Raw genomic sequence first — 27,776 nt, 5'->3', positions numbered from 1 at the left:
GCGGGCAGAAGCAGGGCAGGACAGGACTGCCGGAGCAGCGGGCAGAAGCAGGGCAGGACAGGACTGCCGGAGCAGCGGGCAGAAGCAGGGCAGGACAGGACTGCCGGAGCAGCGGGCAGAAACAGGGCAGGACAGGACTCTGTTCACACGGAACAGACAGGAAGGGAAAGACAGAGCCAGACACCCACAGGGTACTTGCAGTGAAGTAGCGAGTGGACCACAAACTCACAAACGGGAGTACAGAGACAACAGGCAGGAGTTAGGTACGAGTTCAGACTCTGCAGAAAAAGGAAGGGAACGGACATAGAGGAAAAACAGGTAAAGGATAGGAGAGAGTTCAGACTGGAACTGAGTGTACGGAGGAGACCGACACTGCAGCGGGATACAGGAGCGGGTCTGGGAATACTGCCCCCAGAGAGGCGGGACGAACAGGCAAGGAGCGTGTTCAGACAGGACAGACAAGATACAGGAGCGGGTCTAGGTAATCGGCCCCTAGAAGGCGGGAGGAACAGGCTAGGAGCGTGTTCAGACAGGACAGACAAGATACACAGAAAGGACTCAGTTCAGACACGGGAACTAATACCGCAAAGCAGGAGACATACAGGACTAAGTTCAGACAGGCCTGGAAATACAGCCTCCAGGAAAGGCAGACAAGGAAACAAAGACGGGACCTGGCACCTTCAGAGTGCAAACACACACTGAAGGAAAACACTATGCTCAGGCAGGGATAGAAGGGAGCTGCTGAGCTATATACCAAGTGTCAGACAGCAATAGGCTGAGGACGCACAAGGGGCGTGACCCACAGCAGGTACAAAAAGCAGGAAGTGATCGGGCGCCGCCCTTAAGCAGCAGAGACAGACACAAACAGACAGCATGGAGGGAAGCCAGAGAGACATTCCGGACAGGAGATCAAGTGCGCGCTCCTGCACAGTGGGAAATGGACCACTATGCAAGGACGCCGCCAGGTATGTTACACTCAGGACTAGACTTCTCATTACAGCACAGGGCTAGAATGGCGGTGATTCTAGGAGCTCCTCATTACAGCACAGGGCTAGAATGGCGGTGATTATAGGAGCCCCTCATAGACTCCGCACTAGACACTTCATTACAGCACGGCCTAGAGTGGAGTTACTGCAGTTGGGGCTAATGAATGATAATGCAGGAGTTTTTTTTCTTGAATGTGAATTAAAGCGAATCTATCATCCCTGGGACACTTTTAAGCTATTACGCATACAGCTATTAAGCATACAGGTGATAGAATGGTTAAACTAGTCCTACCTGTATGCCTCATAGCTGCTGTCTAGTTGCTGAGAAATAGACTTTTAATCCTGTATGTTAATTAGTTCTTTCAGGCTCTGTCTCATGTGATGCCTGGAAGAAATTCCTGCCTCCTGTCTTCATTACCATACCACCCCCTCCCATGCACATAACACTGCCCTGTGACGAGTAGTTGCGGCACCGTAATCCAACACCCTGCACTCGTGCTGTTACGGGTACCTGATATGCCCTTCTATGGGCAGTGTCTAACCAATCTTCTGCGTTGTAGCAGTGACTCGCCGGTGCCTGCGCAGAAGAATGAAGACACTGCCCATAAAAGGGCAGATAAGGTACCCTTAACAGCGCAGGGCGCTGGATTACGCCACCACAACTACTCGTCACAGTGCAGTGTTATGTGCATGGGAGGGGGTGGTATGGTAATGAAGACAGGCAGGGATTTCTTCCAGGCACCGCACGCCCTTATTGCTTAAATGGAGATACTATATTTAATCAAAGGAAAGCACTGTAACTAAAACCCTCATTCAAGCCAAAGGGACTTCAAGAATCAAGTCTATAAATCCATTTGGTCTCTTCCTGTAATAAGTCTGTCTAAATTTCCTTTCTTTGGCCCTGACTCATTTTTCTAATTCCCCAGAATTCCAAGTTTAGTGGATTTGTAGTATGTATTCCTCTTATATGTCGATACAGAGGAGTGTCAACCTCTAAATCCTCCTTCTAAAGACCTGCGTGGTTTTCCCCACGTATAGTTTCGGGTATAGGCATTTCGCCACACATATAATTCCCTTTGATCAACAATCAACAATTTGTCCGATCCTTTCTATAGAAGTTTCTTCCATTCACAGGATTAGTAAATTCTTTTTCTAGAGGTAGATATTTACAAAAGGAACAATCATTATATGGGTGCGAGCCTCCCTGATGTTCCTCCAGCCAATTTGATGATCTGTTCATTCCCTTAGCTTTAAAGTGACAATGTATCAAATCCCTCAAGTTTCTTCCCCTACAGAGGTAATTTCTGGATGTTCACCAATAATCCTCTCGAAATCGGGATCTGCCAAGAGGATGGGCCAGTATCTCTGCATAATCTTGTAGACTTACAATTTTTTCCTCCTACATTTTTTTGTTCGCACAGATCAGTGAGTCTCCACTAGTAATCTTGGCCCTATTTAGGCTCTGTGCATTGTTCTTTTAGGGTAACCTCTATTAGAGAAGCATACAAACAAATTTCTGCTCTCTAACAAGAGACCTCATCGGGACAGTTCTGCCTGGCCCGAAGATACTGGTCCATTGGTATTCCAGCTTTCAAGGCAGGTGGATGCCAAATCTCCCAATGAAGGAGATTATTGGTGGACGTCTGCTTCATATAGTTGTCTGTATGTGTCAATATAGATAGTCAAATCTAGGAAGTTGATCTTTTTAAATCGTATTTCACTTGTAAAGAACATTCCTATCTGGTTATTATTTAGAATAGAAACTAAATCCCTAAATATTAGTGTCACCTTCCCACAAAATCAAAATATTGTCTATAAATCTCTCCCAAAATAAAATGTGACTAGTGTAAAATGCAAGATCCTCATTAAAGACTTGCTGATCCTCCCACCAACCCAAAAATAAATTCGCGAAAGTGGGTGCACACGTGCCCTTCTTTTGGAAATAAAAAGTGTTATCAAAAGTGAAAAAATTTGTGTCAGAACAACTCTCAAAAGTAACAAAAGAATTATGTACAGTGTACTGTCTACTCTTAGTGTTAAGAAAGTTCACTGTGGCGGTCATAACCAATTCACGATCAATGTCACTATATAGGGCCCCCTTCCCCCATCTAAACTTGCCAAGATAGTCACGTCCGATACTGTAATGCCTCTCGACTTGGATACAAGATCCTTAGTGTCACGGATAAATGAAGAGAGGGCCTGTACAAATGGGGACAGAATTTCATCCAGATATCTACTGGCTCCCTCTGTAAGATTTATTATCTCCAGACACGATCGGTCGTCCTGGTATTGGAGTGAGATCCTTGTGGACTTTAGGTAGCACATTCAACGTTGCTATGGTGGGTTGAGGATTCAGTAAGATCTTGTACTCATCATTCGAAATAAGTCCATCATTAAGAGCTTTTTTAAGGATGATCTCCTTACTTAAAGGTGTATTCCCATCTCCAAGATCCTATCCCAATATGTAGTAATTGTAATAATAATAATATTAGCAAATACCTCCAATTAGAAATGTAGTATAGTATTTTTGATTCGCTTTGTCCCTTTCCTCATGTGCAGGCAATACAGGACTTTCGGTATCTATAGTTACATCCGCTGATAAAGTGACTTAGCTAGCTGCTAGTGGTCGTAACCATGGATACCTAAGGTCCTTTGTTGCCTGCACATGAGGTAAGTGACATAGCGAATCAAAAATACTATACTACATTTGTAATTGGAGGTATTTGCTAATATTATTATTATTACACCTACTATATATTAGGATAGGATCTTGGAGATGGGAATACCTCTTTAAGGTAAATATCAGTGGGATTTTCTTTCATTACAGAATATATTCTCGTGTCACCTAGTAAATCAATTACCATCCTTATGTAATCCTTCGTATCCATTAAAACAATATTACCCACCTTATCAGAAGGTTTAATAGTTAACCCTTCCATAGATATTAAGTCCATTAGAGCTTTCTCCTCCTCCCTACTAATTTTGTTCATACTCCTCTTATCCGGTCTTACCTTCTTAAGATCCACCTCTACCATATTAATAAATGTCTCAATGTTATGATATTGAGAGAAGGATGAAGTATTCCTGCTTTTAGGTTTCAAAGATGAAAAGGATGGGTGTAACGATTGATCCGAAGGTACATAGTTTTGTAATTTCTCAAGGTACTGCATTGTCATCTCTTCCCTACTCCTCATCAACATTGGATCTCTATCATTATTCAAATTATACTTGTGTAAGGCTAGTTTTTTAGCGAATACATCCTTAGTCCATAAGAATGGATGATAGGATGGTGTAGGCGTAAAGTAGAGACCTTTTTTAAAAGGGAGACTTGATAGGCATCCAGACTAATCAAGGAAAGATTACATATCTGGAGATCATCACCTATATCGGCTTTATCCACTATATCCTGTATTGCTACCATATCTTCATCTATAACAGTTAAGTTTGAACCTATTGGTTCAGACATGGAGGTACTAAAAAAGAAACTGGTTGTGTCTCACCTGTGAATATGGGAAAGGGGGTCACTGTGACTGGTTTTGCTTATTGTGCATTTATCTGTTAAGTTGAATCAACTTATGAGGTGATACCACCTAGTGATGTTTGTGAATTTGTCGAAATAGGGATATTCATAGCGTTTGTCCGCATCAAATTTATATTGTTGACACTGTTTGTTGGTATACTCATGGTACTTCCTGGGTTCGTAGGTCTTGCATTCTGGAGTACCTGTAAGAAACTAGAGAAGAATTGTCCACAAGAGGAGGTATCCCTCCCTTTGTCTTATTTTGTCCTGTCTCATATTTAGCCATGATTTGGGAGCTGACGTTTTCCTGTGTTTGAAATTTCTTTTAGCACCACTTTTCCTCTTTGTTCCTATCCAATTAGCAGTCACCAGACTTTCAGATTCTGAATTGTCTTATCGGTTGACCATGACCGCACCTAGAGAGAGGGTCCGCCCACCAAGGACAGGAAACCTACTGGCTTAAAAAGGGTGGCACCTCTCTGTCTCCTCAATTGGATTCCTGTCCTTGATGGGGAACCTGTGGCAGGCTTACCTGTCGAAGATTGAAGATTCCTGCTGGCCGTCGGGCTGGCTCTGGATCCTGGATACGGTGCGCCCAAGGGGAATGTTACCGTAGTTGGTGGACTGTTGAGCGGCGCCCCTGTCTGGGGTTTCTGCAGCTCCAGCGTCATGACTGCGGCTTCCAGGATCTCCCCCTCTATGGTTTGGCTGCCATGCGCCTCAGGACTCTGCTGAGAGTAGCGGGCGCGGCATGATGATGCGGTGCGTGCCATCGGCGGTCACGTGCGCGGACCCGAAAGTGCTGGTCACATGCGGCCGGGGGAGCACTTTTTTTGCCTCCTAGTCCTTACCACTTCAGGTGACGCGCCCGGTGGGCAGTGCACCTCCTATCTTATGTGGGTGGGAAGAAACTCCCAGTCTTAATTAATTTAAATAATAAAAAAAAAGGTGAAAGGGGCTGGTGCACATATAAATTAGGTTTGGCTCCATAGCCCTGTGCTTCCCAGCTACTTCTGACCCATATTCCAAATGGAGACATTGAGCAGCAACAGCAGCCGCCGTCATCACTCAGTGGCTACTTGGGAAGCCCCAGGAGAAATGGCGTCTTCGTGTGAGCTGAGATAACCGTCCCTCAAGGCGTGGATCTGCGAGCAGGTCCAGTCATTGTAGCTCCAGCAGGATGGATGAATCTGCAGCCTCCAGTGACGATCCCCCGGCTGAGAAAGATCCTTCCTCCAAACCGGTACCAGCCATTTGAGTCGTATGGGTAAGTGATCTTCGAGAAAGTTCACTTAATAGGATGTCCCTTCTTCTTGTCTATCTTTTACTACGGGAAGAAATGCATCACCAAAACTAGGCACAAGGAATGTGCATTGTGTAAATCCCTGTTAGAGGACTCATACTCAAAAAGACTGTCAGTCCTGTATCAACCAGACTCTGGCAGACGAGACCCCTAGTTTTTCATCTGAATTAAAATCCTTGGTCAAATCAGAGATCAGCAAGGCTCTCTCTAAAAAAGGAAAGCGGAGGGGAGGTTGCTGATTGTGAGGTCTCCCCAGTCTCTGATGACTCCCTCCCATCGGGCTATGAGGAAGTGTCTGACTGCTCTTCTTCCTCATCCTCAGATAGTGGGGCTGGGCGACATGGTTTCCCATTAAAATAAATCGATGGTCTGGTTAAAGCAGTACGTATGACTATGGGTGTTATGGACACTAGGCCAGGGAAATCTGCCCAAAATTTCATGTTTAGGGTCCTAGAACAAAGAAAAAGAAAATGTTTTCCGGTTCATGATAGGGTTCAGGGCCTGATACGAAGAGAGTGGGAAAGACCACATAGGAAGGGTTCTCTACCCTCTTCCTTTAAAAGGAAATATACCACTTTGAGGACTCAACCTCATCCTCTTGGGAGAAAACCCCAAGACTTGATGTGGCAATAACGAAAGTATCTAGGAAGTCATCTCCTCCTTTTGATGATATGGAGCCCTCAAGGACACTTTGGACAGAAAAGAGGATACCTTTTTTTAAGGGGACCTGGGAGACAACTGCTGACACTTTAAAGCTGTCGGTCGCAGCAGCCTATAGTGCCAGGTCTCTGATGATATGGCTGGAACAGCTTGAGTGCCATCTGAAAGATAGACAATATATCTTTCCTGTGCGTCCTAACATCCCGCTCATGCAAGGAGCCGCTGCTTTCCTAGCGGACGCCTCGACAGATTCGGCCATCTTGGCGGCAAGATCGGCTTAACTGTCCAATGCGGCTCATAGCACTTTATGGCTTAAATGTTGGCCGGGTGATATCCAGGCCAGAACGAGACTGTGTTCTATTCCATGCGAGGGAGACCATCTCTTTGGGCCAGCTCTAGATGAAATTTTGGACAAAGCAAGTGATGTGAAGAAGGGATTCCTTAATCTATCCATGTCTACCTATAGATGCTCATTTTGCAAAAGAAAATTTGTCCATAAAAGACCACAAAAAGAACAAGACAAGTGGGAGGATAGCAGGCCAAAAGGTAGAGGACTTGTGTTCGGTTCTTCTTCCCAGGGACCCCGGAAGCCGAGTCAGTGACTCGTTTCCCAGGTAGAAGGGAGGCTGTTGGGCTTCTTACCTGCCTGGACAAATATTTCAGCCAATAACTGGATCCTTGATCTGATAGGTTTGGGTCTGAGGTTTGAGTTCCAGGCGATCCCTCATGAGAGATTCATCTTGACCCCGGTCCGTTCCCCTGAGAAAAGAGCAACTATCACTACAAAAAGAGGTGCTGGATTTAGTGCAGAAGGCAGTCCTGATGGAGGTCCCAGCGTCAGAAAAGGGGTTGGAGTTCTACTCTCCCCTCTTCCTGGCTTTGAACTATCATTAACCTGTAAGCCCTAAATAGGTTCTTGAATGTTCGCACATTTAAAATGGAGTCCATTAGTTTGACAATAAGGCTGTGTGCCCATTTTTTAAGAGTTTCCGCAGCGGCAAAAACGCTACGGAAACGCATTAAAAACGCTTGGTAAAAGGGCTGCAATGTTCCCAAATGATAATACGCATGTGCTATGCACATGCCGCGGACATTTCCGCTGCGGATTATCATTGCGGAAAAAAACGCAGATCTTCCAATTATTTTGCGGAACTCTGCTTTTTCGCCGCCATAGACTTGCATTGAGCCGCTTCAAATCCGCAAATATGTAAAACTACTTGCGGAATTGAAGCGCATTTGCTGCGATTTTGGAACACAAGACCGCAGCAAATGGGAAGTGACCTCATGCCGGGGCATTCCAGCCATCCCAGACCATCCCACAAATCCAGGAAGACGAGAATCCCATACCATTCCCGTCTTCCTGGATCGTGGCTGAGCATCTAGGGCGGTACAAAAGGATGGACCTGAATGCCCCGGTCATGATTAGTGTTGTAAGTGTCTGCCGGTGTCTGCGGGTGCTCTGTGCGGTGTCTCCGTGCAGGCAGACATAGGCCGATGTGACACTACTACTCCCATCGGCCTATGTCTGTCCCCCGTCCACTAGTGCCAGCAGGATCAGCTCTATGGGAGCAGTAGTTCCCATCAGCCTGATCCTGCTGTTAAAATTGCCCTAATGTGTCCTTTAAACTGCCCCCATATGTTAATTTACTGCCCCCATAGGTTTATATTTTGCCCCTATATCTTTTTTTTATTTTTTTTTATGCCCCCATATTTTTTTGATTTTACTTTATTTATTTAATTTAATTTACAGTCCCCATTTTTTTTTGGGTCCACAATAAATTTTGAAAATAAATTTCATTGGTGGCCAGTGGTTGCCTAAAGTAAATTTAGTTTATACATTACCTGTCCCCGCCGATTTCCACCTAAAATAAAATAAAATAAAAAAAAACTACACCTATACTCACCTAGACTCCTAATTCCCCGAAGCCATTGATCTCCTGTAATAAAATATAAAATAATAAACCACAACCTGTCCTTACCCCTCCGTAGTAGTCCACGAGTGTCCCACGAAGATCTCCAGTTTAGAGCAACCACATAAAATGTGACTGCTCTAAACCACTGCGGCCGCTACAATGACAGGGCCGTAAAGCAGCCCCGTCATTGCATAAGCGAGTTCACCAGAGTTCAGCTAGCGCTGCTCCAGTGAGCTCCTTTACGGCCCTGCTGACCGTGAGAAATTCCCACGGTACAGCAGGGCTGTAAAGGAGGTCACCAGAGCTGCGCTGACTGAATGCATTCCGGTGACCTCAGTCAGGGGCTCACGCTGCCGGGAGCGGACGTGTTCCCGGCAGTGTGAGCTTACAGCAGCCATAACAGCTGTCACATCTCCAGATGTGACAGCTGAGCATGTGAGATCATCGCAGGAATGTGAATAGGTAATTTTTTTTTAGTAAATTAATAATTAAATAAAATTGTGTCGTTTATTTCAAATAATTTTTTTTCTGGGTCTAGTGTTTTTTTTTTTTTTTAACTCTTTGTAGGTTAGTAATGGGGGTGTCTTATAGATGCCCCTCATTACTAACCTGGGCTTCATGGCAGCTGGCGCTGACATGAATCCCACCACTATTGCCCCCTGCCACCGCACCAGGGCAGTGTGGAAGAGCGAGGCTAAGCACCAGGTTTGGCGCGCAAATATGACGCGCCAAATCTGGGGCGGCTGAGGGCTGATATTATAGCCTGGGAGGGGGCCTATAACCATGGCCCCTTTCTAGGCTATTAATATCAGGTCGCAGCTGTCCGCCTAGCCTTTGCTGGCTCCAATTTATAGGGGGACCCTATATATTTATTTTTTTTGGGGGTCCCCCTGTAGAATGGGCAGTAAAGGCTAAGCTAACTGCTGCGGCCTGATATTAACCCCTTCGCAACCTTGGGTTTTGTAGTTTTTGCTTTTTCGTTTTTTGCTCCCCTTGTTCCCTGAGCCATAGCGTTTTTATTTTTTGGACAATATGGCCGTGTGAGGGCTTATTTTTTGCGGGACAAGTTGTACTTTTCAACGCCATTACTAGTTTTACCATATCGTGTACGGGAAAACGGGAAAAAAATTCCAAGTGCGGTAAAATTGCAAAAAAAGTGCTATACCACAGTTGTTTTTTATTTATTTTTTTTACCACGTTCACTGAATGCTAAAACTGACCTGCCATTCTTATTCTCCAGGTCATTACGAGTTCGTAGACACCAAACATGTATAGGTTATTTTACATTTAAGTGGTGAAAAAAATTCCAAAATTTGGTACAAAAAAAAAAAATAGCGCCATTTTCTGAGACCTGTAGCGTCTCCATTTTTCGGGATCTGGGGCTGGATGAGGGCTTATTTTTTGCGCGCCGGGCTGACGTTTTTATTGATAACATTTTGGGGTAGATCCGATGTTTTGATCGCCCGTTATTGCATTTTATTGCAATTTTGCGGCGACCAAAAAACGTAATTCTGGCGTTTAGAATTTTTTTCTCATTACGCCGTTTACTGATCGGATTAATTATTTTTTTATATTGATAGATCGGGCGATTCTGAACGCGGTGATACCAAATATGTCTATGTAGGTTTTTTTTTATATATTTTATTTTGAATGGGGCGAAAGGGGGGTGATTTAAACTTTTATATTTTTTGAATTTTTTTAATATTTTTAAAAACCTTTTTTTTTCACTTGTTGCTTACTTCAATAGTCTCCATAGGAGACTAGAAGCAGCAACTATCCTATTGGCTCTGCTACATACAGGGGACGAGCAGATCCCCTGCATGCAGCAGAAATGGTCCTGTGCTATGAGCGCCGACCACTAGGTGGCGCTCATAGCGACCAGATCATGACAACCACAGGCGTCTGCTGCAGACCCTGGGTTGTCATGCCCACCCATCGGTGACCCGCGATCACGTGACAGGGTCGCCTGTGGGCGGGGCTTATGACGTGCTACCCGGAAGCGCGCGTTAAATGCCGCTGTCGGAGATTGACAGCGGCATTTAACATGTTAACAGCCGCGGGTGGATTGCGATTCCACCCGTGGCTGTTGCGGGCACATGTCAGCTGTAAGAATCAGCTGACATGTGCTCGGTTCAGTGAGGCCTCAGCGCAGCAGCCCTCACTGAACGGGGGGTACGCAAATGTGCGTACTAATACGGCATGGGTTGCAAAGGGGTTAATTATAGTCTCGGACTTAATAGGTGTCGTGTGGTATGATGAAAATGATGGTGGTTTGTGTTTTGTTAACCTGGCGGTCCTCTCATGCTTTGTAATCCAACTGAAGCTGAGAGGGGTGCCGCCCGTTTGCCTGTAGGTTTCCTGTCCTTGGTGGGCGGACTCTCTCTCTCATGGTGCTGTCATGGTCTCCGAGAAATCCCCTTACCGGTAAGTAACTTAGGACTTTCAGGTATATCTGTGTATCGTGAACTGTTATTAGGTCTTGAATTTCTGGTTCTGGACCGGTGTTGATAAATTTGCCGTCTCAAAATCATTCAGATCCCTAATATATTTCCGATGCTTTTGTTCTTTGATTTCTATCTTAAAATCCTCAATAGTTTTCTGCACATCGAGTTCTAACATATTCAATTCTGATTGTTTACTGAATTGTTTAATTTCAATAATTTCCTTATCTAGTTGCTCATTGATTTTATTCAGATATTGTTTTTCGTAATTCAATAAATATTTTATGAGACTCGGGGAATTTTCAGTTAATAACTGTTCCCAACCTCAAATTAAATTGAGATCCTCCCTATGAGTGTTTGGTGCCAAATTAATTCTCAAGCCCCTATATACAATTTTTTGATATGTCTCCGAACTCGCTATCTCCCACCAAGCTCTAGTCTGTTGCTTAAATGTCTTCAGTAGACCATTAAACGCTGTATAAATGTCACTTCCACCAAAAGGTTATCTAGACTTGAGAAAGAGAAATCCTGCCATACCTATACATGAACACACAAAAAAATCAAGCTAACACGGCTCGACTCAAATTACTAACAATAAACCAAAGTGTGAGCAGCCCTTCAGGCATGAAATTTTCAAAACCACATATTTACCCATAAGGTATATCCAAAAGGTAATTAGACCCAGTGTAAGGGATGCATTAAAAATTAACTTTTATTCTCAATTAAAAGTGGTCTTTATTTAGAACTACTACAGTAGGCCTGTATTATATCCCTGTATAGGAGGATTACCCAGCCTTGGAGCACCTCTTTACGCTGATGTTGTATATTGGCCTGGGATCTGATGACATAACGGGATGGGAGGTATACATGTATATAAACCGGAGGAATGTCTATTTCTTATTGGTTATTTAAGTAATCTTTGCAATGAATGGTCCATGTTAATCAGAGCAGTGGAGTCGCCAGAGTCGGTATAAAATGGACTGACTCTAACTCCTAAAATATATAATAAATTGGGTACAGTAGTTCAATGAGGAAGTGAAGATGGATCCAGCTCAACACACCGGGCAATTAAAATTCAACAATCTTTATTGGCAAATCCTTTTAAAAATTTGTAGCTAAGACAAATGGACATCTCCGACGACAAAGCATATATTATGGGGTAGTGTGTATAAAAAATGCCATACTCGTTTTGAGTGAAAAACTTTTGAACCCTGGCCTTAGCTGGGTAATCCTCCTATACAGGGATATAATACAGGCCCACTGTAGTCGTTTTAAATAAAAAAAAACACTTTTAATTGAGAATAAAAGCTAATTTTTAATGCATCGCTTAGATTGGGTCAAGTTACCCTTTGGATAATGTGTTTTGAAAATGTCATGCCTGAAGGGCTGTTCACACTTTAGTTTAATGCCAACAGTAAAGCATCCTGAGACCATTTATGTGCGGGGTTCCTTTTCATTCAAGGGAGTTGGCTCACTCCCAATTTTGCCTAAATATAATTCCATGAAAAAAATAGTATCTAAACCTTCTCTAAGAATATCTTCTTTCAATTTTATGCTGAATAATCCTTTTGTTTCCTACATGATGGAGCACCATGTCAGAAAGTAAAAATAACTAAGTGGCTCTGTGAACAAAACACCTTTCGGGTCCAAGGCCAGGTAACACCCCAGATTTCAATCCTCAAAGTGGGTGAAAAAAGAAAAACCCAGGAATTGTGATAAACTCCAAGCACTGATTAGGCAAGAGTGGGTTGCCATAAGTCAGGGTATGACCCAGAAGCTGATGTCCAACATGCATTAATAATACCTCTCGACACTTACCACAGAGTAACTGAATAGCACAAACAAACAGTTACTAAACAAAAACAAGTAATTTGTATATAGCATGATCTTATCCCAAAAAACAAGCGTGTTAAGCCCCTTATCTCCTAATTGTTGCTTATGAGGCAATACAGGGGGTTTAGGGGCAATTGCAAAACGGGGACAAACTAAACCACTGACTGTTCCCCATGACCTCCTATAGCTCAATGTAAAAGGTTTTCCTTGCCTCAAGGATAGGTTCACAGTGTATTTTCGGTCCATTTGCTTTCTGTGAAAAAATGGACAGCACATGGACCAATGTTGTTGGATGGGGCAGTGCAGATTTGCTTTGAGTGCCACGCAAAAACTCCATAGTGTGTCCTTGCAGATGTTGTCATTGGTGGGATTTGAATCCAGAACCCCAGCGCTAACCACTGAGCCAACGTGCCGCCCACTACACTATACAACCCTACAGACATAGACCTGATTACAAGCTTTTAAAACATATTTAACAGACTGCTTAACACTCAATGGCACGCAGTCTGAATGGGTTTTGGGTACTGAACAGTGAGAGTGACAGTCCACTAACTATGGTGTGCGGTTGGTGCAATATACTGTATGTCCTCTCTGATTTGGGATGTGTGTTGTAGTTTTGTAACTGGTGCAGCTAACCGCTTTTTTACCCTGGAGTATTTCCATACAAGTGGGTCAATTTGTTTTTGTTTGGTGGCTTGAATGGAGGCACTCGTATATTTATATCACAAACCTGGAATTCTACATATTTGCATCATGTTTATTTCAATTGACCCTTTCTAATGTATCCCTACTGTTTTATTGGTACAATTTTATAATTCCTTAATTAATATTAGATTATGAAATTGTGGAACTTACTATTGATCACACTGCCCAGGGACTACACCAGTACGGATTCAGTCACTGATCTGTGTATAGAGAGCAGCGGATGTAACTGCGCCCCCCTGCACTAACTGACAGCCGGTCCCAATGCAGAGCCAGTGTCAGTCATGGCAGAGGGTAACTGAAGCTGTGCCCCCGGGACTGAAACCGGATCGCTGTTAATTTTCTCTCGGCAGCGTTTCGCACAAAGGATGGGAAATTATTGGTGGGTTTTTGAACAGAGCACCAAAGTGAAAATATCACAGCGTCTCTCAGATAACGCCTTCAGAAATACATCTTGGAAACCGTTCGATCTCTATTTGTTACATAGCTGTAGAAAGACATGGACTGCACATTCAAAATGTATTCATTGACCTATTATGGCTGAGCAAAATTTTATTAAACTGAATGCGAGGTGCTTAGTTTATCATTCTGATCAGACAATTTGAAGCCCACTACCACGTCTTTGTGGGTCCCTGAACTTAAAAGGGTTTTTGCATGAACAAAGTTAATTTTATTCAATGGATCTTGAAATAATATTTTCTACAATTGGATGTGTTTAAAATAAAATGTTTGCTTAGATAATCTTATACATGTGCCCCTGCTGTGTACTATGTAATGGCCGTGTGTGCCCGTGCAGGAGTCTGGGCTGATCATACCACATCTCCTGGGCAAGGGAGGAAACGAGTATACAGATATTATAGCATGATATCGAAAATGATTCTTTGTTTGTTTGAAGTATAACATTGTTTAAAAGCGGGTAGGGAAATGTTATACCTCACAAAAGAGAATCAACTAAGATGCCATCCTGTCCTATCTGTATACCCTCTTTTCCTTTCAGAGTTAAACATACATGGCTGAAATCATACAGCCAGTGAATGACACATGCTTCCTGTGAATCGGGCAGCAAGCATCAGCTGTCAGGTTCTCTTTAAGATCCATGTTAAGACTTGTTTCTTTTGGAAGGCATTATCCTGATACACGTCCTGTTTTTAATGAGACTATTCAATTAACTTTATTCCCCTTTCTTATATAGGCTGTAAAGGAGTTCAAGTAGAAGAAATTTGGAGTTTAGAGCAAGAACACTTTGAAGATCTACAGTAAGCTCAATTATTATTTTTGTTTTATACTGTTTATACTGTTTTTATTGTCTTAAACTACTGTCTTAAAGGGGTTGTCCAGGTTTGTCATTGTGTGACTGCAGACTAGTGAATCCTGACAGCTTGAGTAGCAAGGATCCTCTGGTGTTGGCTGGAAGACCTGGCGGTCATGTGGCTGCAGATATGCAATATGCATACTCCTGGCCACATTCCAACTAGATGTGTGTGGCCTCGCTCAATTTACTTTTTTAGTGGCCATAACTGTTATTTGAGATTTCCAGTGTCAGTTTTTTCACTGTCGAATGTTAGGAAACCCTAATGCTATGAGAAGCTGCTACCTCTAAAATGGCAGGGTATGCTATTAAGACAGAGCATAACAATCGTGTTCTGGCTGATGCTTGTATCTTTGAGTCCATAGTTGCTGTGAATGTTGTGGAATGAAAGGTATGGCGGCCTCCAGTGACTTGTTGGTGAGTGGATCGACTTCCAGAATTGGAGTAGGGAAGACAAAAAATGCTTAATATTACTGGTTTCTACTGTGCATAGAGATTTTGTGGAGTATGGATTCTTGTGTGTATGGATCATCGCCCAAATGGGAAACCGGTTTAGCACCTTTTGTATGCTGTTTGATTCTTTGCAGTTTCAGAAGTTTGCCATGGTGCTTTCTATTCTGCCTTATCCTCCTCCAGTGTTACAGTTTAAATGGTTTATCCATGGTAGAAAATACTACATGTACGGTATTTTCATGTATCAGGTCATCATCCTTCACGTTACTGCAAGGGTCTGCACAAATAAACTGTGGTACCATGATTTCAGACTTGTAGATGCAAATGGCAGGATGAACCAAGGAGCTGTTTTACGCTGCGTGCCCACTATGCGTTTTTCAAGCGTATTTGCCGCAGAATTTCCGCAGCGAAAACGCTTAAAAAATGCATGGTCCCCAATGATAATCCGCATGTGTTGTGCACGTGCTGCCGAAATTTCCACTGCGGATTATCATTGCGGAAAAATCCACAGCCTGTCCATTATTTTTGCGGAAACGCGGTGTAATTGCCGCCATTGACTACACGCATGACTACACGTACACATGTGGATATTAAGCGATTCAATGTGCGGATGGTACCCGGGTCTGGAGAAGAGGAGACTCTCATCCATACCCAGGTACCATAGTACCTGTAAAAAAAAAAAATAAAAAAAAGAACTTAAAATAAAAAAACATTATACTCACTTTCTGATGGCCCGCAGTCTTCTCTCCGGTGCGTCCTGGCTCCCCGGTGGCTCGTGGTGGTGTAAAAGGACCTTCCATGACATCATTTAGTCTGCGTCGGCGGTCGCGTGACCTGTCACGTGACTAAATAACGTCATGGACGGTCCTTTTACACCACCGCGAGCCACCGGAGAGCCAGGACGCATCGGAGAGAAGACCGCGGGCCATCAGAAGGTGAGTATAATGTTTTTTTTGTATTTACCATTTTTATTCTTTTTTTAACTATTAACTTGGTCACACTGTATAAATCCATGCCGGTTGCATGGATTTATATAGTGTGACCAAGTTGTCAAGCACTTTTCCAAGTGATGCTAAAATCGCATGCAAAAACGCTTGATAACCCGCATGCAAAAACGCTTGACAAACGCTTCTACCTGGCAGGAAAAAACGCATCTAAAATCCGCATGTGTTATTCTTGCCAGGGAGATGCAGAAAAAATGAGCAGCATTTTCCTATCAGCCATGACAGCACCACAACGAGAGAGGGGATCCTCCCTTCCAGGACCGAAAACCTACAGAATAAAAAGGCGGCGCCTCTCCACCACCTCAGTTGGTTTCCTTGATGGGGGAACCTTGTTAAAACGGTGGCAGAAGAAAGGAGAGAAGATTATTCCCAGGCCTGGGCCGGTCGGTTTCCAACAAGGCACAGTCTCTACTGTGGCCGGCGCCAGGGACCTGGAAGCGCCATGGTGGGTCCAAGGGGGCCTGTTCCGTCGGACAGGCGCGAGCAGCAGCCGCACCATTACCTTATGGTGGCCTGGCAGCCGCGCATCCCGGTTGCGCAGGACGCGATCCAGGAAATCGCGCCCTAAGACGCACGCCGGTGGAAAAAGAAGTAGCAGAGACCCATGTCTTCTAACATCTTTCCGGCTACTGTTTTGTACCAGCCTGTGGCCCTGATGACGAGCGTACCGGAGGGTCCTTGATGGGAGAACCTTAGACAGGCTTACCTGTTGAAGATCTGGATACGACTGAGCGGTGCCCATGCCTGAGGTCGGCAGCTCCAGCTCCGTGCTTCAGTGGAGAAGCTGCTGTGGAACTGTGCCTCTGTCTGGGGTCGGCAGCTCCAGCTCCATGCATCAATGGAGTTTTGCAGTGCAACTGCGCCCCTGTCTGGGGTTGGCAGCTCCAACTCTACACGTCAGTGAGAGAGCAGCTGTGGAACTGCGCCCTTGTCTGGGGTCAGCTGCTCCAGCTCTGCACATCAATGGTAGCACCTGTTGAGCTGCGCCCCTGCCTGGGGTCAGCAGCTCCAGCTTTGATCGGCGCACTATTGGAGGCGCCCCTGCCTGGGGTTGACCCCAGTATTGCTCAGGCACGGCCGGATGGAGAGGAACAGGCCTGTGACTTGGTCCAGCCTCCGAATCCATACAGCTGGTGGTGAGTGATCTTCGTGAATGTTTACCTTGTTTATGGGGCCCTTTCCTTGTTATGGTTACTAGGAAAGGTTGAAGGAAGTTAGCGCAAAACTCAAAAATGGGGGTGTGTGCGCTCTGTAAGACCCCATCTGGGCCAAGGGCTTCGTGCTTTAAATTTGGCTTCAGGACGGAAGCTGGACCTTAGACCTCTAGGCTAAAGTTAACCACATGTCTGGGCCGCACAGAGCCTCATGATTGGGCTTCAGAATTTACCACAAAAATGAGCCTCAATCTGCTCAGTAAATGTTAACACTCAGAGGTTTTTTCTGTTGTCCTCCAGTCTGTTTACTCCATCCATAGGGACAGCGCATAGTGTTAATACAGCACATGGTCTCTGTGAAGGTCTGCTGTCCAGCTGCGTCTCATCAGTTGGCTCCTTCGGGTGGGGCTAGTCTGACAATTGAGGTTTACCACCCAAAGGAAAGGTTTATCCTTCATTCAGATGGATTACTCTTTTAAATAAAAATCTGAGCGCAGTGCCTCATAAAGCCTCTTTGCGCTTCACAAAGAGCACTTCATAGCATAGCACTTTATTATTATTATTATTAAATATTTATATAGCGCCATTGGGTTCCATGGCGCTTTACAAGTGTAAGGGCAGACAGGGACACGAACCTGAAACATCAAACGAGCCGCACTGGTACAGTAGGGCAGGAGGTCCTGTCCACGAGGGCTCACAGTCTATAGGGGGTGGGTGGGGAGACAGGAGGAATGGGAGAGGAGAGGGTGAGATGGTGTAGCGGATGGGTCTCAGTGTGGGCTGTAGGCCTGAAGGAAGAGGTGGGTCTTTAGGTTTTTCTTGAAGGTTCCCAGGGTAGGGGAGTGTCGGATGTGATGAGGGAGAGAGTTCCAGAGTTTGGCGGATGCACGAGAGAAGTCTTGTAGGCGGTTGTGGGAGGAGGAAATGAAATGAGAGGGGAGAAGAGGAGAAGTTCTTGAGAGGAGCGAAGATCGCTCGGGGGGACATATCTGGAAACCAGGTCGGAGATGTAGGGAGGGGCAGGTTATGTATGGCCTTGTATGTTAGGGTTAGGGTTTTGAACCGTGATCTCAGGGCAATGGGGAGCCAGTGAAGGGCTTGGCAGAGGGGGGAGGTGGGGGTGAAACGGGGAGATAGGTGGATAAGTCGGGCAGCGGAATTGAGGATGGTGTGGAGAGGTGCGAGGGAGGAAGCGGGGAGGCCAGTGAGCAGGGGGTTGCAGTAGTCGAGACGGGAGATGATGAGGGCGTGGATAAGCGTTTTTGCCGAGTCCTGGTCAAGGAACGAGCGGATTCGGGCCGAGCGGCTTGTAGATCGAAGCTTTGTCTGACTTTGTCAATCTTGTCCTTGAAGAAGGTGGCGAAGTCGTCGGCTGAGATGAGGGGCGAGGGGGGGTGCAGGGGGACGGAGTAGAGAGTTGAAGGTACTGAAAAGTTGCTTGGGGTTGCTGGATAGGGCGGTTATTAGGGAAGAGAAGTAGTCTTGTTTTGCATTCGTGAGAGCAGTCTTGAAGGTGGTGAGGGACTGTTTGAACAGGGTGAGGTGTTCAGCGGAGTGGGATTTCTTCCATTTCCGCTCAGCCATTCTAGACGTCTGCCAAAGTTTTTTCGTGAGCGGCGTTGGCCAGGGTTGTCTGTGTGCACGGGTTGAGACGTGTGAGAGTGGGGCAGCTTGGTCGAGGGCTGTGGTGAGGGTGGTGTTGTAGAGGGTGGCCGTGGTGGCGTCCTGAGAAGAAGCTAGGCCGGAGAGAAGGAGGAGGGACTCGGAGAGTGAGTGGAAGTCGATGAGTTTGAGGTTTCTAAGGGGGTGGGGGAGTGTGCGGGGAGGGGCGATCAGAGAGGGGGGGGGAGAGGGAGGAGAAGGTCAGTAGGTTGTGGTCAGATAGGGGGAGAGGTGAGTTTTCGAGGTCAGCGAGGGAACAGAAGCGGGTGAAGACAAGGTCCAGTGTGTGACCGTCGGTGCGTGTGGCGGATGAGGTCCATTGGGAGAGACCGAGGGAGGAGGTTAGGGATAGGAGTCTAGAGGCGGAGGTGCAGGGGGTGTCAACGGGGATATTGAAGTCACCCATGATGATGGTGGGGGTGTCAGAGGAGAGGAGGTGGCGGAGCCAGGTTGTGAAGTGGTCAAAGAAAGAGGAGGGGGATCCTGGGGGACGGTAGATAACTGCCAGTTGGAGGTTGCAAGGGGAGAAGATGCGCACGGAATGTGCCTAGAAGGAGGGGAGGGGGTAGGAGGGGGCGGCGTAATCGGGATGAAGGAGCACGTGTTGGCCAGGAGTAGGCCGACTCCTCCACCGCGGGTGTTGTTGGGGCGGGGGGTGTGGGAAAATGTAAGTCCACCGTAGGAGAGGGCGGCCGGGGAGGTTGTGTCAGAGGGGGTGAGCCAGGTTTCCGTGATGCCGAGGAAGGAGAGTTTTTTTGAGATGAAGAGGTCGTGGATGTATGGAAGTTTATTGCAGACCGAGCGGGCGTTCCAGAGGGCGCCCAGAAGGGAGACTGGGGAAGCAGGGGCGGGAGGGATGGGTCTGAGGTTGTTGAGGTTACGGGGGTTTGGTTATATGTCGTGGGAGTGGGGGGTTGGTGTGATGGGGTGGGCCAGGATTAGGGGAGATGTCACCCGCAATTAGGAGGAGCAGGGAAAGGGTGAGAAGGTGCGGGCAGAAGAGCTGGCGTTTGTTTGGAGATGGAGGGTTGAAAGTGGAGGAACAGTTCAGAGGAGAGGGTGAGTTGAGTAGGTAGGATGGAGGGAGAGATGAGCATTTCATTACTGGGAGACGTGATGAGTGGGGGTAGTAGGAAGTGGAGAAGGATGGGAGTGAGGGTGAGAAGAAGCAGGAACATTGCGGGGGTGAGGTCGGGGCAGGCCTGTGTGGGGGTCCGCTGCACAGTCTATAGCCTGGGAGCTGCAGTGGGGCAGTGGGCTCCACGCTAGGCCGGGGCCGTAGGGCACCGAAGGCGGCACCGCCAATCCCCGCACAGCCCACGGCCCCGCACCGCTGTGGAGGGTCCCGAGGGGAGCGCTGGCCGCTCCACTTGGTCCTCAGCTGGGTATGCTGCGGTGGACCCTGTGGGAGCACCGATTGCCCTCCGCAGCCCACAGCTCTGTAGCACCGCGGGGGGCCAGGCACAGGTACGGGAGCCCAGGAGGGGGCAGGCCAGGCCGCGGTCGGGCCTGCAGCAATGGCGGGGTGTGGAAGACGGGGACGGCGGCACCGCACTTACCGGTGGTCCAGGCGGTGAAGAGCCGCACGGAGGTCCGGGGCTGCAGCAGCGCAGATGAGCGCCGCAGCCTTTGTGGGACCGTGCCGGGAGCGCTAGAGGCACCCGGGTGCCGGTGGTGTCGGGGCGCAGGCCCAGGTGAGGAGCCCCAGGGCACGGCCGCTGGCCGCACACGGGCAGGCCGGCCAGAGGGTCTGGTCGGAGGGTGCCCGGGGGTGGTGTAGGTGAGGATGGTAGTGTGTAGGGAGGACGGGCGAGCTTGGATGCGGTGGATGGTGTCCAAGTGCCTGGAGCCTCCCTATGTGCGACCATCACCCCCGGCGGCCATCTTGCATGTGTCGACTGACAATTCACATTGTGTTTGATAGAGAATTTTTTCCTGTGGTATATGATGAAAAATTCTATTGATTACCATTTTGAATGACTCTACAACATAAACATTTAGGCATATTACATGGAAGACACCCCTAACAGACGGCCTCTTGTGAGGGTTGTATTCTAGATTTCAGGGATGTATTACTTGGTGCTATTAAGTTTCACAAATTTCTGTTCTTCCTATATATAATGCTCCTCTTGTTAGGTATAAAGGGTCCTAAAATGGGGTCACCCATCAAGATAAACCAGAATTTATCCAAAATATTATGGATGGTAACCCTAGATTGACTAAATGTCGTGACCATGCTCCATCTAGTCAAATCTGAGGCTAATTTATTTCTACTCTTATTTTTATCGGTGAATGACTCGATCCTATCAAGACACATATCCTGTGTAAGGGATTTAGTTCTGGAGAAAGCATCCATCAATAACTTCTTGGGGTAGCCTTTCTGTAGAAATCGTTTTTTCAATATTTTAGATTCCACTAAAAATTCAGAATATCTGGTGCAGTTTTTTCAGACCCTCCATTATTGCCCATAAGGCACATTGGTGATCCATTTCGGGAGATGTCCACTATCGAACCTTAAATAACTGTTTAACATCCACAGGTTTAAAAAAAGTTGATGTGAACAATCTTCCTGTTAGATCAAGCTGCACCATAATATCCAAAAACTGTAAGGCGGTTTCAGAAAAGGTCGCTGTAAATGATAGACCCCATGGATTGGCGTTGAGTTCCGCAACGAATTTCAATGCACTCTCGCTAGTTCCCCTCCACAGGAAAAATAAGTCGTCTATGAAGCAGCGATAAAACACCACATGGTTGGCCGCCAGGGGGGACTGCGCGATGAAGATTGACTCAAAAACCCCCATAAACAAATTTGCATAACTGGGGGCGAACCTCGTCCCCATCGTGCAGCCCTTTATCTGACGGTAAACCACCCCTTCAAATGTGAATACATTATTATTATTTAATATAAACATAATAGATGTTTTAAGGAAATTCCTTTGCTCAACTGGAATATTAGTGTCCATCGACAAGAATTGATCGATTGCTTGCAATCCCAAGTCGTGGGATATATTGCTATAAAGAGCACTAACGTCAAGGGTCAAGATGAGGCAATCATTCATGGGGGGGAGGTTTCTCAAACGTTTAATTAGTTGGGAAGAGTCTCTCAGGTAGAAATCCAGCTTAAGAACATATATTTGAAGAAAAAGGGCAACATAATTGGAAAGGTTACTGGTGATGGAACCAATTCCCGAAATGATTGGGCGGCCCGGGGGATTGATGGGGTTTTTGTGTATCTTGGGAAGGAAATAGAAAAAAGGAACCCTGAATGTAGTTATATCAAAAAAAAATTTCTCTTTTTTGTTTAGAAGACCCTTTGCATGTGCGGTCCTAATATGCTCCTTATATTTTAAAAATATAGAAACCGACCTGTCCTGAGATAGCATTTCGTAGTAGTCATGATCATCCAGAATTCTCTTTCCCTCCCCAATATACCAGCCTCTATTCATGAGTACTCTTCCACCCCCTTTGTCTGCATTCTTGATAATCAGATCTTGGTTGTCTCTAAGTGAGATAACTGCTCGTCTCTCACCGGGACTCAGATTATCCCTAGTTTTTTGATGTTTAAAGGACCGAATCTCCTTTAAAATAAGTTGTTGAAATGTTTCAATATGGGAACCTTTATGATGCAATGGGTAGAATTTACTCGAATGTCCATGCACATCTACATGCATCGGTTCAGTCTCTAGATTGGTGACCCGGGAGGGGCTTTGTGGAGGTGGAATTATAGTTTTTCCTCTCCTTTCTTCTAATAAAAAATGTCGTTGTATAGTTAGGTTTTTTTAAAAAATCATTTAGATCAAGATATAAAGAAAACACATTAGTAGGAGAATTCGGGCCGAAGGACAGACCTCGTTCAAGTAATTGGATCTCATCATTGGTTAAAATATGGTCAGACAAATTAAAAATTCCTAAATTCCCATTCTTACTATTGTGTTGTAATCTGCCTTTGTCCTTTTTTGGGATATATCCAGTAGAGGTACTGGGTTTGCAGTGGGTTCGTCCTCTCCCTCTACAACCCCTTTTTCTCTTTGGGTGACGTCCGGGGGCAACCCAAAAAAACTGTGTGATTTTTGAATCCTTCATATTGGGATTCTGAATGTAAGTAGCATTTTTCTCATTCAGAGAAACCGAAAAATGGGCTCTAGTTGATGATTCTTGTACAGATGGGGTTAAGTCAATTCTCGAAGACACATTTCGAAAAGCAAGTAAAGGAACTACAGGATGAGTGATGTTGGTGGTATTAGATTCCTTAATCAGAGAAGTGCAGATCCCATCCACAACCGGTGATTCAAACGAAAGGTCACCGTTGATTGGATGGAGATCAGTTTGAGAAAGTGTATAGTTGTGCACTGTCAACAGGGATAAATTCTTGGGGTCAACATGAACCTCCATTTGTATAGATATGGCTGTGGATGAGGAGTTGATTTCATGATCTGATGGAAACTGGACTGGATCTTTATCTATGGAATGGACTATTGGGGCTATATCCAAAGATGTAGGATTTAAGTCCAAAAAGGACTGCATCGTCTGAATAGTGTCTGAATTTTTTGTATCAATTGAAACCCTTTTGTTATTTTCTGACCTATTTTTATCTACCATAGATTTCATAACTCCCATTTTTGCAGAAGCAGTTGGTAAAGTTTTCTTGTGCTGTTCATAAAAATTCTTTTGTTTAATAGATTTAAGAAATTTTAAAGACAAACTTCTCTTTTTGTCAGGGGAATCGGGTGTGGTAGACTGAGGATTTGGAATTAGAATAGGATCAGATGTCGATCCCTCGGAGATAATAGCTGAATCCTGTCGGGATGGACCAAAGGAACCAGCAATTGCATCCATTGCACATATATCCGTCCTATCCTGTAGTAATTTTGCTGCTTTTTTCCTTATAATCTCCTCTTCAAATGTAATTAGTCTGATTTTGAGATTTGCATCCTTCTCTTTAAACTCTACAAAGGGAACAAATGAATCAAGCTTCCTTCTGAGGGATTTAAGTTCCTCTAGGGCCTGTTGCGCTAGAAGAGTTCTCTTGGTGATGAGAAGATTCATCACACCAAAGGAACAATTCAGCGAATGGTCATCCCATTCTTTGGTAAATGCTAGGTCTTGTGGAAAAGAGGATTTTTGTGATAACCTCAGACCTCTGGGTACAATATTTTCAGCTATATAACGTCTTAGAAAAAGGGTGTCCACATGATTTGTAATCTCAATCTTGCTCTTGTTTTCATAATCTGAGAAAAGTTTTAACATTTGTTGCTTATCTGTCTCATTTAGGGGTTGAAAATTAATATTAACATTCAATGATGAATTATTGCTTGAGAAACCCAAAATTTCAGAAATAAGGAGTTCTCTGACATTCCCGATTAGTATTAACCCCTTTACAGCCCATGACGTATTAATACGCGTCTGTGCCCTGGGCTTTAAGAGCCTGACCTGTATTAATACGCGATCGCGTGCGTGCACAGGCTGTGCGGGCGCGATCGCCGCCGGGTGTCAGCTGATAGTACCGGGTGTCAGCTGTGACAATGTGCAGGGAGCTGTCCCGCACCGCTCCCGGCACATTAACCCCCGCAATGCTGCGATCGCAGCATTGCGGTGGCAAGGGGGGGGTGATCGCAATACTCACCTCCTCTTCCGGCCTCCAGCGCTGTCTGCCGCGGCTTCCCGGGTGTTGTCATGATGACCCGATGTCGTCATGACAACATCCGGGTCACCAGGCAGCAGAAACATTGTTTGGTCATGCGCAGTGCACGACCAAACAATCTTCTCACTGTGCAGCGCTGACTGCCTGCATGGCACAGGGATGGTGCTCCATCCCTATGCTATGCAGGCGATCAGAATAAAAAAAGTGAAAGTCCCAGAGTGGGACAAAGTAAAAAAGTGTAAAAACTGTCAGAAGGTGAAAAAATAAATAAAAAAATTGTAAAAATATATAAAAAAAAACAATCCACCAAAAATAAAAATATAATGTACCCATCAATAAATATTATTATGAAAAAAAAGCAAACAAACAATAAAAGTACACATATTTGGTATCGCCGTGTCCGGAACGACCTGACCTATAAAACTGTCCTACTAGTTAACCCCTTCAGTGAACACGGTAAAAAAAAAAAACGAAGCAAAAAACAATGCTTTATCCTCATACTGCCAAACAAAAAATGGAATAACAGGCAATCAAAAAGACGAATATAAATAAAAATGGTACCGCTGAAAACGTCATCTTGTCCCGCAAAAAACAAGCCGCCATACAGCTTCATCATCCGAAAAATCAAAAAGTTATACTCTCAGAATAAAGCGATGCAAAAAAATATTTTTTTCTATAAAATAGCTTTTATTGTGTAAAAGCGCCAAAACATATAAATGTGGTACCACTGTAAACGTACTGACCCAAAGAATAAAGCTGCCTTATCAGTTTTACCACACACGGAACAGAATTAAAAAAAGCAAAAAAAAACAATTCCTGAATTGTTGGTTTTTGTTTATTCTGCCTCCCAAAAATCGGAATAGAAAGCGATCAAAAAATGTCATTTGCCTGAAAATGGCACCAATAAAAACGTCAACTCATCCCGCAAAAAACAAGCCATCACATGACTGTCTGCCAAAATATGGAAAAATTATAGCTCTCAAAATATGGCGATGCAAAAACTAGATTTTACAAAAAATGCATCTTTTAGTGTGTGACAGCTGTCAATCATAAAAACCCCATATGATTCTGGTACCTCTGTAATCGCACCGACCCGAAGAATAAAGTCATCTAATCACTTATACAGCACGAGGAACGGCGTAAAAAATAAACTCTCGGGTTAGGGTTGGGCTAGGGTTAGGGTTGGGCTAGGGTTAGGGTTGGGCTAGGGTTAGGGTTGGGCTAGGGTTAGGGTTGGGCTAGGGTTGGGCTAGGGCTAGGGTTGGGCTAGGGCTAGGGTTGGGCTAGGGCTAGGGCTAGGGTTGGGCTAGGGCTAGGGTTGGGCTAGGGCTAGGGTTGGGCTAGGGCTAGGGTTGGGCTAGGGCTAGGGTTGGGCTAGGGTTGGGGTTGTGATGGGGTTGGGATTTTTTTCAAAAGTAAGAAAAAAAGATGCCGATATGGCGACTAGTGTTGAGCGCAAGTGCTCGCTACTTGAGTTTGCATCGGGTGCTCTGGTATGCATTGAGTATCGTGGGTATTTGAGTGACATGCTCGAGTCTCTGCCCCATATGCTTCGCGGCCAAAAATACTTTGCGGGGATTGCCTGCCATGCACAAGCGATCCCCCGCATGGTTTTTTTTGGGTGTCTAATAACCGTGAATCATGCGGGGCAGGGACTCGAGCATGTCACTCGAGCACACGCAGTACATGGTGCATACCTGAGTACCCGATGCAAACTCAAGTAGCGAGCACTTGCGCTCAAGACTAATGACAACTTATTCAATATGATGACCTAATGTTATCAAATTCTGTGTTGTACCTCTGGGTTCAAAATGTTCACTATACCCCTTGATAAAATCCTTGAGGGGTCTAGTTTCCAAAATGGGGTCACTTGTGGGGGGTTTCCACTGTTTAGGCACACAGGGGCTCTCCAAACGCGACATGGTTCCAATTTGTTAGCGGACACCATGTCGCGTTTGGAGAGCCCCTGTGTGCCTAAACATTGGAGCTCCCCCACAAGTGACCCCATTTTGGAAACTAGACCGCCCAAGGGACCTATCTAGATTCATAGTGAGCACTTGGAACCCCCAGGTGCTTCACAAATTGATTCGTAAAAATGAAAAAGTGGAAAAGAAAACACTTTTATTTTTACGGATTAATTTGTGAAGCACCTGGGGGTTCAAAATGCTCACCACCCATCTAGATAAGTTCCCAGGGGGGGTCTAGTTTCCAAAATGGGGTCACTTGTGGGGGGTTTCCACTGTTTAGGCACATCAGGGGCTCTCCAAACGCAACATGGCGTCCTCTAATTATTCAAGCAAATTTTTCAGTCGAAAATTCAAATGGCGCTCCTTCCCTTCCGAGCCCTGCCGTGCGCCCAAGCAGTGGTTTTCCCCACATATGGGGTATCTGCATGCCCAGGGGAAATTGCACAACAAATTTTGGGGTCCATTTTTTCTTGTTACCCCTGCGAAAATAGAAAAAATTGGGTCTAAAGTAACATTTTTGTGAAAAAAGTTAAATGTTCATTTTTTTCTTCCACATTCCAAAAATTTCTGTGAAGCACCTGAAGGGTTAATAAAGTACTTGAATGTGGTTTTGAGCACATTGAGGGGTGCAGTTTTTAGATTGGTGTCACTTTTGAGTATTTTCTGTCATAAAGACCTCTCAAAGTGACTTCAAATGTCATGTGGTCCTAGAAAAATGTTTTTGTAAATTTTGTTGGAAAAATTAGAAATCGCTGGTCAACTTTTAACCCTTATAGCTCCATAACAAAAAAAAAAATTTGGGTTCCAAAATTATGCTGATGTAAAGTAAACATGTGGGAAATGTTATTTATTAACTATTTTGTGTGACATATCTCTGATTTTAAGGGCATAAAAATTAAAATTTTGAAAATTGCAAAATTTTCAAAATTTTCGCCAAATTTCCTTTTTTTTCACAAATAAACGCAAGTGATATCGAAGAAATTTTACCACAATCATGAAGTACAATATGTCACGAAAAAACAGTCTCAGAATCAGGGGGATCCGTTGAAGCGTTCCAGAGTAATTACCTCATAAAGTGACAGTGGTCAGAATTGTAAAAATTGGCCTGGTCATTAACGTGCAAACCACCCTCGGGGGTAAAGGGGTTAAAAAATTCCATATTAATCTGCGATTTTAAACCATATAGTTTGATAAATTATGGTATTTATAATTAAAGGGTCTTGTAGGG

The 27,776-nt window shown here is 45.1% G+C and overlaps 1 protein-coding gene across 3 annotated transcripts in view; it reads left to right on the top strand.

Moving 5' to 3' along the window:
• The window catches only part of UCHL5 (ubiquitin C-terminal hydrolase L5), a 168,952-nt gene that overhangs the window by 7,084 nt on the left and 134,092 nt on the right, over positions 1-27,776 (top strand). For 2 of the 3 annotated variants that reach the window (XM_073644104.1, XM_073644102.1), the window contains exon 2: positions 14,551-14,614. In XM_073644104.1, coding sequence (XP_073500205.1) covers positions 14,551-14,614 — 64 coding nt within the window. Of the gene's footprint in view, positions 1-922; positions 966-14,550; positions 14,615-27,776 lie in introns of those variants that run through there. The other variant, XM_073644103.1, reaches the window with a different exon arrangement.

Source organism: Phyllobates terribilis, unplaced genomic scaffold (assembly GCF_046119375.1).
Source record: "Phyllobates terribilis strain yellow unplaced genomic scaffold, ASM4611937v1 Scaffold_8__6_contigs__length_399053987, whole genome shotgun sequence".
NCBI lineage: Eukaryota > Metazoa > Chordata > Amphibia > Anura > Dendrobatidae > Phyllobates > Phyllobates terribilis.
Note: the sequence above shows the minus strand (reverse complement) of the source record. Positions and strands in the feature narration are given on the sequence as shown.